The 12,847-nt window shown below is 53.1% G+C and overlaps 1 protein-coding gene across 1 annotated transcript in view; it reads right to left on the bottom strand.

The window, feature by feature from the left end:
- The window catches only part of INSYN1 (inhibitory synaptic factor 1), a 101,755-nt gene extending 92,330 nt beyond the window's left edge, over window positions 1–9,425 (bottom strand). Inside the window, exons 1-2 of the mRNA XM_084641164.1 lie at window positions 8,474–9,425; window positions 7,153–7,974 (exon numbers count right to left, since the gene is read on the bottom strand). Coding sequence (XP_084497290.1) covers window positions 7,153–7,311 — 159 coding nt within the window. The 5' untranslated portion in view covers window positions 7,312–7,974; window positions 8,474–9,425. The remainder of the gene's footprint in view (window positions 1–7,152; window positions 7,975–8,473) is intronic.
- Between the last annotated feature and the right edge of the window lie 3,422 nt (window positions 9,426–12,847).

The following is a 12,847-nucleotide window of genomic DNA, read 5'->3' as shown; positions in this document are numbered from 1 at the left end:
TGCACAAGACATCCCTCCATCCTGCAGGATAGGATATTTGAAGGCTTCAAGGTTGTACTTTGAGTTAGTTACAAGGATGTTTGGAGTTGTGTCTATGCCGTGAAAAGGAAAGGTGATGTTCTATAGATAGTGTATAAGCCCCCCAACACACCCTTCCCCGCACGCATCCTAGCTTTCTTCTATGTGGCTCTGATCCAAATGTCACTGGAAAGCCTCCTACTGACATCAGAAGGTTTTGGATCAGGCCCAGCTGTTGCACCAGTGTGGATAGTCAGTTAAATGCCCATTGCACTAAACAAAGGGCCAAATTCATTCTCAGCTAAGTCACACCAGGCATGAATCTGGCCCCAGCTGTCCACCATGACTTGCTACAGTGGGAGTTAATGTTGATTGACTCTGCCAGCAGGACACCTATTTCTATCTCTGATTCTTATCCACTCCATTCCTGCACTTGGAACAGGGGCAGAGGAAGTGGGGGCAAAGATTGCTTCAAGCCACCTTTGCATTCCCCATATACTGAGGCTGTTTGGGGTCCAGTACAATGCCTGACATCAGTTAGAGCAGCCACAGGGCTGCTCTTACTTATGCTGTGCTTACCATGGCTCCTGTAGGTGCTGGAAAGCAGTGAATAACTGGAGAACAGAGTGCTCCCATCAGCTCCCATCCCTGCCTGGGCACATTCCTTCCCTCCCACCCCCAACCTTGCTCCTTTACCCATCCCTGCCCGGGCCTGTGGAACCATTACCAGAGAGGTGTAAAGGGGCTTTAGTGGAGTTTTCTGAGATTTACTCTTTACTCAGAATGCTTTCTGCAAATAATAGTTAGTTTGTACCTCACACATGAGCAGTTTGCTGTGACTAGTGTGTAGTCAAAATTCTAGCTGTTTTGATTGGCCACAAAAGTCACATGGTATACTAGGGAGCTCTGATTTCACAAACTTTATTCTAAACTCACGTTTGTGGTTTCATTACAAAAGTGAAATTCATTTTACAGAAATATTTTGCACTATTTCTTGAATATTAGCTGTTCCCTCAAAACCTCCCAACCACTAGGAGGCACTGTGGTCTAGTAGTCAGGGCACTGGACTGGGAATCAAGAGACATTGGGTTTATTCCTAGCTCTGCCACTGACCTGCTGTGTGAGTTTGCTCAAGTCACTTCCTCTCTTCGTGCCTCAGTTTCCCATCTTACCTTTTGTCTCTGTTTAAATTGTAAACTCTTTGACAGGGGGCTATCTTTCACTAGGTGTCTGTACAATATCTTCCCCAATGCCACGTAACACAATTTCTAGTCTTACTTGAGGCCTGTAGGTGATAGTGTAATATAAATAATAATACAGCAACTGGCTGCAATTTTGGGGCAACAACACCACAAAAAGAAAAGGAGCACTTGTGGCACCTTACAGACTAACACATTTATTTGAGCATAAGCTTTCGTGAGCATCTGATGAAGTGAGCCGTAGCTCATGAAAGCTTATGCTCAAATAAAGGTGTCAGTCTCTAAGGTGCCACAAGTACTCCTGTTCTTTTTGTGGATACAGACTAACACAAAGACACAAAGACAGGGAAAAGGTTAAAAATTTCAATGCAGAGTCTCAAGAAAGATTTTGCCCAATTCAAATACTGTTGCCTATGACACGGAAGGGGTGAGCTGGTGAGCAGACTCCGTGAGCGCATGACCAAGTGTTCTTCTCCAACGGGACACCGTCCACCTGATTTTTTTTTTTTAAATCGGTGATTCCAGTTGAACCCCCCCACTCCAAGTTTGATTCTGCGAGTTCACCCTTTAAACAGCATGGCTGAGATTGTCCTTTACGTTTAGTTCTCTTTACACTGCTCTGGCCACATTATGCAGGAAGTCAGACTAGATGATCAGAATGGTCCCACTTGGCCTTAAATATCTGTGAATCTGTGAAAGGGGTCTTAAAGTGAGCATAAATTACATCCACTCTCATTGTGAGCCTCCTTTAAACTGCTGGTGTGGTGTACAGAGATCTCAGTGTAGATGAAAAACCAGCTTCAAGTTCTGATTATTTTTTTAAATCCTTTACAAGATTTTTATAAGAGTTTTTCATCTCCCTTGCAGATGTTTAGAAGGGTCTTTTCTGCAAGGGAGATGCCGACTGATGGACTATACCATGGAATCAGTGAAATGGATTCTACACCAAGTGGGTTCAAGTACATAAAAAAAACAAATGGAAGAAAAATTCTCCCTTGTATTCATTTCAGATTCAGCAATCATAGGTATGTCTTGGCACGACACTTGGTTTCCATGGTCAGGAAGAAATGTTCTTTTTCAAACTGCCCTTTCAAAACACTGCTTCCAGTCCCAAGGATAGCCCCTGTCAGAGTATAGCCGTTCAGAAGTAGGTCAAGCTGTAGATCTCAGGTAGGAGCCAGTGCCATTAAGCTTTGCTTAATGGATACTGACCATGTCCCCTATTTTAAACATAAAGCACTTTCCCAGGTGGAGAGTCACATGGGGAAGGCAACGACCTCATCTGGAGTACTGTGTCCAGTTTTGGGCCCCACACTACAGGAAGGATGTGGATAGATTGGAGAGAGTCCAGCGAAGGGCAACAAAAATGATTAGGGGTCTGGAACACATGACTTATGAGGAGAGGCTGAGGGAGCTGGGATTGTTTAGCCTGCAGAAGAGAAGAATGAGGGGGGATTTGATAGCTGCTTTCAACTACCTGAAAGGGGGTTCCAAAGAGGATGGCTCTAGACTGTTCTGAATGGTAGCACATGACAGAACGAGGAGTAATGGTCTCAAGTTGCAGTGGGAGAGGTTTAGATTGGATATTAGGAAAAACTTTTTCACTAAGAGGGTGGTGAAACACTGGAATGCGTTACCTAGGGAGGTGGTAGAATCTCCTTCCTTAGAGGTTTTTAAGGTCAGGCTTGACAAAGCCCTGGCTGGGATGATTTAACTGGGAATTGGTCCTGCTTCAAGCAGGGGGTTGGACTAGATGACCTTCTGGGGTCCCTTCCAACCCTGATATTCTATGATTCTATGACCAATCTGCTGGCAAAACTGGGGTGCTAGGTGTGGATGAGGAAGACTTATCCCAGCTCTTGGGGAGTTCAGCTTGGAACAGGAAGCTTCTTTGAAACTTCGCGTGCTAATAAATAATGACAACTGGCTCTTATTGAGCACTTTTCCCCACAGATCTCACTGCCTTCCAGTCTGAAGGATCTCAAAACATGTTACAGATTGATACATACAGCAAAGACTTCAGCAGCCCCTGACATTCTCTCTCTTCCGGGCTGAGGCTGGGCAGCTGCATTACTTGTGACAGCTTGGAGCAACCATGAGTTATAGTTTTGGCCAGGAAGCGAAGAAGAAAAATGCATCTGATTGAAATGGCAGCAGTTCGGTATAATTAGCCATAGTGGCATTTGGCCAGGAGGTTGGAGATAAGGCCCTTTGCTGTTGTGAAAAGTTCCAACAGGCCTTGAAAGTGCACAAGTGCTCTGGATTTCCATGTAACATCTCACTCATTAAACACTGCACCCGCATTGGTTCTGTCCTGACTTAGAAGGAAGAGAGCCATGTACTACGGGTTGGCTTCTGCCACTCAGCTTACATGTGCATTCCTCAGAATCATGACCTGGCAAAACTAGGGCAACTCAGGCACTGAATCATCCAACTCACCTCTAGGCTTTTCCCTGGAGGTCTTCATTCCAGCACTGACCTGGCCTCATCCCTGTACTGACCTGACCTCATCCCACTCTATCAGCTCAGACAGGATTCCACGGGAGTCTCAGCTGCAGAGTCAAAAAATGCACAGGCTCCAAGAATCCAGCCTCCAGATGAAGGACTCCAACTAAGCAAGAGTGTCTGGTCATCTCCAGTGGGCATGAGCCACATGCCCACATGGAAACTCATTGGGCACTCTTCACTTGACATCACCTCCAGCGCAAGGGTGCCCTGTTTTAGGCCCTTTCCCAGCTCAGCCTCTGTTACTAGAGTTTTCTGTCTGAATCGCTCTGCTAGGCCGATTCTCAGGATTTGTTACAAGAACAATGCTTTGCTCTTTCTTCTGAGGCTCTCAAAGCACATTATGGACATGACAGGATTTAGCCTGGTGAGGCAGATAGATATCACTCTCCCTGTTTTACAGGGGAGGAAATTGGGGCACAGAAAGGCCAAGTGACTTGCTGAAGGTCAAGAATACCTTCCTATGCCTTAACCACATGGCCCAGCCTCCTTTCTGGGGAGCTGAAAGACATGTCTCTTCTAGAGCTACTATTGTGTTTCCAGCCAGAGGACAGCAGCTACCAATACTTTTGCTTTCTCTCTCTTCTTCCCACCAAGCCCTAGCTCTGCTCCCTAGTCTAGTGTTATCATTTCTAATCTTCCCCTCTAGCAGGTATTGATCACTCTCCAAAGAGGAGAAGGATTAGCTGTTAGTCACATAACACTTGGCTAGCTGGTTGGTTCCTTCCATCAAGCAGCCCATGATTCTGGCCACCTGCATCTCCGCAACAGGGCTACAAGTTTGCCTAAAGCCCCCCAACAAACCAAATGTGACCCCATAGGCACATACCATCAGGATGGGCCTGATGGTGCATGATTCCTTCTAGGCTCCAAAGTGTCCCATAGGGCAAAGAGGGGAATGTGTGTATTTCACAGACTCCCTGGTGCTGAAAGCAGTCATTCAAGAGGGGTTTGATCATTGCTCAGACACACAGAGTTTCTCCTGCTGCCTGCACCTCCCACAGCACAGGTTGGGCCGAGTCAGGAGAGAGATGTAGAACAACAAGCCACAATAAGCAACCTGCCCCTCTGTCCTCTGCAAAGCCTTCATGCCCACAGATTCTTCGCCCCAATGGAAATCCAGTGAGCCAAGGAATAAGTGCAGCAGGATTTACCCCATAGATTCCTATGCAATTGCTGCTTGCATCTCCCCACCCTGTCTTTGATCCTTGGCTGGTTTTTTAAAGCTCTGCTATTATTTCCCAAGATGGGTTATTTTGGGCAAGGCTCCAGAGCTTGATTGTGGCTGTGAGCTCTGGCCAAGAGGCATGGAGAGGTATAGGACTTCCAGTGCCAAGTGGGGATCTGGCAAGCTGGCTGGCTCAGTCAGCTCCTCCTCACTTGGACTGGGTGCCACGTGCACTCCCTTTTGCATCTATGGCCCTGCCTTTGCCACGTCACTAGTGTTGCCAGCAGTGCTAAGATGGGGTCTGATCCAAAGCTTACTAGAGTCAATGGAAAGACTCCCGTTGACTCCAATGGTTTGGATCAGGTCCCTGGAGCCTCAGCTCTGCTCCCCAGCCATTCTATCCATTTCCCCTGCACAGGGGTGCAAGGTTGAGGAGGGGAATTCCTTGTGATGCTGTCCACCATGCAGGCCCAGGCACAATCCAGACTTGGGAGGAGCGCAGGAGGGGAGGCAAGAGCAAAGAAAGATACCCTTGGAGCTCAGCCAGAGTTGAATGTGGCCCAGTATGTTTTCTCATGGACACGTTATAGTGAAAGCTAGTCATGCCCAAATGATTCCCAGCAGGAGCTTCTATTTTCACACAGGGAAATGTTTGAAATTTCTGCCCATAGCTGGTGCCATGCCCTTTGGAAAAGCTGAGCCAGCTTCTTCAGCTACTACTGCTTCCTGGCTGGGGGAGTGGGACAAAAACCCATTTAATTTGCCATTTAAGGGCCAGATCCTCAGCTGATGTAAACCAGCAAAGGGCTGTGGAAATCAATGGAGAATCTGGCCTTGAGATTTTAGCAGACCCTGTTGATGCACCACCCAGTTTGTGACATCACAGCACTTCCTCCTGCCCAGCCTGACAGACGCAGGCCTGCCACCTGGACAAACCGGCCAAGGGAGGTTGGAAATAACTTGCATCCATGGCAAAATTCACTCATATGAGGGACAGGAGAATTGTTGGCCTGAGGGTTAGGTGGAGGCCTCCTGGATCCTTTGATTTCAGGGTTTCTCTGTGAGATTTGCTGCAGTCTACAATTTTATGCCAGCTCCCAATTAACCCCTCCCCCCCCATCATTAAGTTTCTCTCTTTCTGCTTGAAAGATCCAATCTTCACAATGCCAAACTGACAGGCTGCTACTCTCGTCACCCAGGGCAGCATGCAGTGAACTGTAGCTAAATATTCAATCGGATTCACCAGATCAGCCTTAAGGAAGCAACGCTTATCTGGTATCATTTAAGGACAGGGGATGTCTCCTCTCTCCACCCCCTTTTCTTTAAAGAAGGCAAGGAAATTAAACACAAAAAAACGACCTGACTGCAGCACATAACAGTCCAAAGCACAGCAAGTCATAACATCCAATGGGGAACCCAAACAACACTAGCTCTACTACACTGTTCACACAGGTGGAATGTCTAGGTTACTTCTGTGATTCACAGACACAGCTTGGTATATTAGGACCTGATCCACATGGGGGCCTATTGGACCCAATCCTCCAGGGGTCAGATGCCCCGAGCTCTACACTGGGCTCGATCCTGTGTGGAGCTGGGCAGCCCATGGCATTGAAGTCAATGGAGTCAAGGGCAATTGGGAGCCCTTCTTGCTTCTTGGAAATCATCCACCATAAACATAAAACAGGCACAGGCAGCCCTGCTAAGGGCGCTGCTGGGACTGAGCTGTTGCATTCCCTGATTTGGGGAGCATCACCTCTCTCCTGTGAAGGGCTATCCTGAACATGGAGATGGAGGAAGGCAAAAAAATGGGGGCCGGATTTTCCACTGACATGGTGTATGTGTGTGGTGGGGGGGGTGTCATGGACTTTTCCACAAAAAGAGTGCAAATCAGACAGCAGTCAGGATATGCACTCGTGACTTGACTGTCTGGGGTTTAGGGCAATAGGGGAAATCTAATTTGCCCCCTACACACACACAAAGAAGCTGTACCCACAATAGGGGACCGGGACAGATCGAGGACCAGACGGACACACACACACACAGAGGCTGGACCCACAACAGGGGCCGGGGAGACAGATACACACACACACTCAGAACCCACAATGGAGGACACACTCACACACATACACAGGCTGTACCCACAACAGTTTGCTTCTCCTAGCCAGGCCTGCTCCATGAAGGGAATTCTTTAGGCATGGCAGAGCCTGGAACTTTGGCCCGCTTTGGGACTCCCCATGGTGCCCCCGCCGCAGCGGTGCTCACCTCCCGGAGCTCCTTGGCTACCTCCTTGAGCTCCTGCAGGATCCCCTCCAGCTGCCCGATCACCATTTTCATGCGGCACCTGATCTGCTGCCTCTCGCTGCTGCTGCCGCCGGCGGGGTCTTCACTGGGCTGCGTGTTCTGCGAGCCCCCGGAGCTCATCCTTCACAAGCTGCCTGGGCGCCCGGCGCTGTCCATTCTGCTCTCCCCCAGCCCGGCCTTGCCTCCGCGGAGCCCCTCTCGGCCGGGGAGAGCTCACCATCTTAACGTCCCACGCGCCAGAGAGCCGCAGCCGCGCTCTGCCTCTCGCCGCTCTCCGCACCAGCAGCTCACAGCAGCGAGGCGCGGGGCAGGACTAACCAAACTCAGCTCCGGGGACCCAGCCGCACGCCCATGGGACTGGAGCGCTGCCCGGTCGCAAGGAGCCGCCTTCTGCCGATGGAGATCCACTGGCAGGCGAGCCCTGAGTGATTCCTTCCCTGCTCCCAGCTAGCGAGAGAGGGCGGGCAGTGCCCGTCTGCCCGGGTCTTGCCGGCTCTCCGGACAAGGCATAGCTCCGGATGTTTTATAGAGGCTGGGAGCAGCGCCGCCTCTTCCACCTGCTCAGTCTCTCCGCCTCGTTTGTAGCGCGCACTGAGCCCCCATGGGCCGGCTCCGGGCACGGCGGCCACCTGTCCGGGCGAGCTTCGCCCACTTGGCTCAAGGGCAGCGAACGATGATCCTGGGATATTCGCAGCAGGACGAACTCGGAAAACGCTTCGCAAGATCCACGGCGACTTCCAGGGCCGGGGCTGGTGTCCTGGGGCTCGGGGAGCCGCCGGCCTCCTGCGGAGAGACCAGTAACGCGTCACTGGGCGAGCCGGGTTGGGGCCCCAAGGGCCGGGCTGGCCCTTGGCTGTGCGGGGCGGGACAGCTTCGCCCCGTCCATCCCTGCAAGGGCCAGCGGGGCGCCCTGAGGCCAGCCTCCGAGCCAGGATCGCAAGGGTCCCCCCTCCACCCACGACCCTTTCTTTTCCGAGAGGGGACCCGGATTTGGAGCCGGCTCCGCGAGGACTGTTGGCGTCAGCAAAAGGAACCAGCCCCTCCCGCAGACTCCCCTCAAGCCCAACTCCTCCCGGCGCAGTGACCAGCCACAAGCCCCCATCGCTGGGGTAGGTTAAACGAGGATGCTGCATCCCAGCTTCCGGCTGCCGGCTCTGCGCACAGCTGGGGCGCCGCGCCGGCCTGTCAAACGCTGCCAGCTCTGCCATCGCAAAGTTTATCTACCAGCCACCCCGCGAGAGCCATAAGCCAAGCGAGGCGGCCACGAAAACCAGCAACTTACTAGCCCGGCTCTCCCGTCTCCTGCGCAGGGGCTCCGGCTGCGGTTGCCCCCGGGGTCACCAGAGCCAGCTCCGCGGCTCTTCTTGGCTGCTGCTCCCGGGAGATGCCATCCTGATCCGTCCCCTCCTTGCCCGTGGGAGCAGAGCCTGCCGGCGGACAGGAAGCGCGGAGAAGGGAGACTGGCGTGGGAGGGGGAGCGCCCTGTTGTTATTCTGGCTGGATCGCCGAGAGTGGAGGAGCGGAACCGGCTCACAGGAGGAGGGGTGCTGCCACGCCGTGTGCGGGGGAGGCGGCCGCGCACCCCCCCTCTCCAGCGCCACAGTGCAGTGCCACTCGTCCGCCTTCGCTCCGGCGGCCCATCGTGCGCACAGAGCCCGCGGGCCGCTCCACAGGTGCCAGGGTCTGCGGCCGACACACAGCCCTCCTGGGGGTCCTGCGGCTGGCCGGGAGGGCTCTGCCAGCGGCCGCGCCGGAGCTAGTGGGCTGGGCACGGCAGCCGGGACGGCTCCCGCTGCAGCGGCAGCTCCTTGAGCGCGGGGCTCGGCCCCAGGCTGGGCTGCTGGCTGGGAGGCGCCGGAGCTCCCCACATGGCGGGGGGGCCCGGCGGCGAGCGGCTCAGATCCCTCCTTTTCGCCCGCCCTGGGAGGCTGGTGCCCGGCCTCTGGTGCCCCGCTCCGCGCGGGCAGGAGCGGCCATGGAGGGAGCCGCAGTGGGAGCGCGCTGAGCCGCGCCGCGCGTCCTGCCTGGAGCCGGGCTGGTGGCGCCTGCAGCCGGGGCTCTGCGCACGGGCGTGTGGCTGGTGCTGTCAGCGAGGGGGCAGAGCCAGGCAAAGCAGCCGGCGCTTAAAGGGGCAGAGCTCGCCTGGCCGCCTGCGGCAGAGGGGGTACCAGCGCCCGGCTTTGCCAGGCGAGAACCCCTCCCGACCCCGGCTGGCTGCAGGGCTGGTCAGCTCCAGCTGGACCCCCCTGCAAGGGAGGGCGGTGGCATTTAAGAGGCAGGAAACTGAGGCACACGGAGGGGCAGAACCATGCCCCATCTCCCAGCGGCCAATGGTAAAGCCAGGAGGAGAGCCCCTGTCTGCGCTGCCCCATGGTATATCTGCTCGATCACGGGGAAGATATCTGGGCTGGCAGTCTGCACACAGGCCTGCTGGCCAGGAATGCCTGGAGTCTAACTCCACCTTTGCTACAAACTGGGAGCATGGCCCTGGGGCACGTCCCACTCTCTGCCTCAGTTTTCCTCTGTATACCACCAGACCCAGCTCACCAGTTACATGGTGGTTCATGAATTAACTAATGTTCCCAGGGTAAATCCCCACCCTGCTTGGCCACCCAGGGCCTTGCTCTTCCCCTGCAAAGAAGCCACATAACTGCAGTCAGCAGCCTCCTGTGGCCACCACTAAAGTGCAGGGGAGGGCGAGCTTCTGGGGGGCTCCAAAGAGGGGCCAGTAGATTTGACACTTAACCCTGAACACACCTACCTGCTATAGACTATAAGGCAGCTACATCCCTGCTGCACAGGTGCCCCTGCCCTTCCTTCAGGCAGTGGTTCCCAACCTGTGGCCCTTGGGCTGCTTGCAGCCCAATCAGCACAGAGCTGCGGCCCATATGACCTTCTCAGGGCCATACAGGTAGTATTGGATGCGGCCCACAATGGTAAATAGGTTGAGAACCACTACTTTAGGGGAAGGGATGGTCCCGCCCTGCCATGGGTCCTCTCTCCCATGCCCATGTGGACTCTGCCCTGCTACAGTCACGGAAGGGTAAGAGTCTCCTCTCCCACCACGTTGGTTCTAGGCTGGTCTGATTTACACTGCTGGGAGTAAGAGAAGACTCAGGCCATGTGTCACACTGCACAAAGCAGAACTTCAGAGCTGCTGGGCTCAAGGAGGCAATCAGCCCTTCACTCCCAAGCCCTTCATCTGTGAAAACAGCCAGCACCGAGCCCTCTAGCTGCAAAGAGCTGGGATACCCAGAAGCAGCTCCCAGGAAGGGTAACGATAACAGTGTGATTCAGAACAAGGCAGGCGCATGAGTGCACCAGGGAGCCACCACTGCAGCTGGGAGCGTGCGGCCAGCTCAGGTTGGCAGACACACACTAACTCTGCTCTAGCTGCATATCGGGGGCTAACATGGGCAGTAGCTCAGGCTAACTACCTGAGTATTCACTGGTCCAGCTTCATTGGAGGCTGGTGGCTAGCCCAAGCCCCACCTGTGCTTCCCCCAGTTACAGCTAGCCCGAGCAGAGGGAGTGTGTCTGTCTGCTCAAGCTAAGAAGCATTGTTGCAGCTGCAGTGTAGATGTACCCTCAGAGGAGCCTCTCCATCAGTTTCACTGTCCTGCTTTCAGATGCCCCCAGCCGCCCCTGGAAGATCTCTGTAAAATGAGGGCCAAGTTAGGAAAGAGCAAGCCATACCAATGGACAAGCTCAGTGAAAGGCAGCTCTTCCCTGCAGGGGCAAGGAGGGGTCGTCTAGCTTGTCTCTGGCCTCTCTGGAGGTTCATAATGCTGCTCATCATTGGTAGTTGATGGCTAATCCCTGGGCCTGTCCACCACACAACCTGAATCCCACCTCCAAACTCTTCTTCTTTCTCACAGTGACCCTGGCCCAATGTCAACTGTCCTCCTTGCATCACCTTTTGCTGCACCTCCCTTCGACTGCAGCTTCTTAAAGCATGGACCAGGCCTTCACTGTCTCTGTAGCGTGCTATACGCACCTGGAATGCTGTGAGCCATATAATTACATCCCCAAAATGCTATGTTAAAAGAACACTAAGGTTTCATATTTCAGCAATCAAAAGTTAGGAAATGCCAGAATTAAGCTGCTGGTGTCACCTTAATTCAGAACCTGTGTACATACACATGATGATACAGTTTTTAATGACACGATCCCATACCACTTCCTCCACAGGACCCCTGCCACCATCAGTGAATGAGGAATTCTTCAATATTTCTTTTAATCCTCCTCATTCATTTTGTGGCCCACATGCCATCCAAATCCTGCAATGAATACAGAATTATTAAGTTCCTCCTGGGCAATTGTATGGTGCTTTCACAATAGTGTCTGAGTGCTCCCCAAACATTAATGAATTTATCTTTACAACATTCCTTTGTGATTAGGTGGTTTTATTATTTCCATTTTAAGGCTGGGCAATTGAAACAGTAAAGGTAAAAAATGTCAACAGTGGCCACTAATTGTTGGTGACCAACTGGAGACACCATGGGCCTGAGTCTTCAGACTAGCTCACATTTTTATTGCACTTTAGATGTCCAAAGCTCCATTCCCAGACTTCAGCTGTGAGTGCTCAACATCTGCATGGCCATCTCACCTTGAACACCCAGAAAACAAGCGGTACACAACTAGTGGCCACTTGTTAACATTTTGGTTTAGGTGATTTGCCTCTGCCACAGGAACAGGAACGTACAGAGTCAGGAAGCCTGGGTTCAAATGGAGGTTCAGGAGGGAAATGTGCTTTAGAGACTGTAGACCCATCAGCCTGGTTCCCCCTCCCACCTATCTACCTGAGCTCCCACTCCTTGTTACAGGTTTGCCTGAGCCAAGCATCCCATGGAGCAAGCTGAATTATTTTCCATAAAATTAAGGTAACACTTCACATGGGCATTAAATTCCAAAATGCAGATCAGGGAGGCAGGAGCTGGTGGTGGACAGGAGTGTTATTGGGTGCACCAGGCATTTGCAGACCCTGATCCAACCCAAATACCATCAGAGCTGGGCACCGGATCAGGGTGAGTTCCTAAGACTTTAGAAAAGACCCAGCTTCCCTCCCCTGCCACAGCATCACCCACGACTGGCATTTGAAAGCAGCAGCCAGTCCTTTTGTCCCTGCCCTTCTAGCCACTGGAAGATCAAGACTCACTGGTTCCACCAATAGCCGACCCTGGGAGGCCTCTCTCTCTTGCTGGTCCCCTGTTCCACGAGGAGAGTTTCATAGGGCAGGATGCCCCAGGGCATCTGTCATGGGGCAGCAGATGCCTGCTACACCCCCCCACACCCCTATCCCCACCCCCCCACACAACTTCTGCCTCCACCCCTTCTGCTTCTGTTCACATATCCCACACCCCAGCTCTTACCATCCCCATCTCTGCACCTATATACCTCTCCCCCTACTACCATCCATCCTTCCACCAGCTCCTGTCCCCCTCCCACTCTGCTCATCCCCACCCTCCAGACCCTGCAATCTCCTGCCCCATTCTTCCCCCCTCTGTGTGCCAGTCAGGTGGCTTTCTCCTTCTCCGCCTTGCTGCCAGGGGAGAGCATCGAGAGCCCAGGACAAACAGACTCCCTGCTCTCAGTTCCTGTGGCCAGGAGAAGCAATTGCATGGAGTCCCACTTAGCTGCTGCAGCCTCAGGATAC

Source organism: Lepidochelys olivacea (assembly GCF_965140295.1).
Source record: "Lepidochelys olivacea isolate rLepOli2 genome assembly, chromosome: 10".
Classification (NCBI taxonomy): Eukaryota; Metazoa; Chordata; order Testudines; family Cheloniidae; genus Lepidochelys; species Lepidochelys olivacea.
This window is presented reverse-complemented; position numbering and strand designations above follow the sequence as displayed.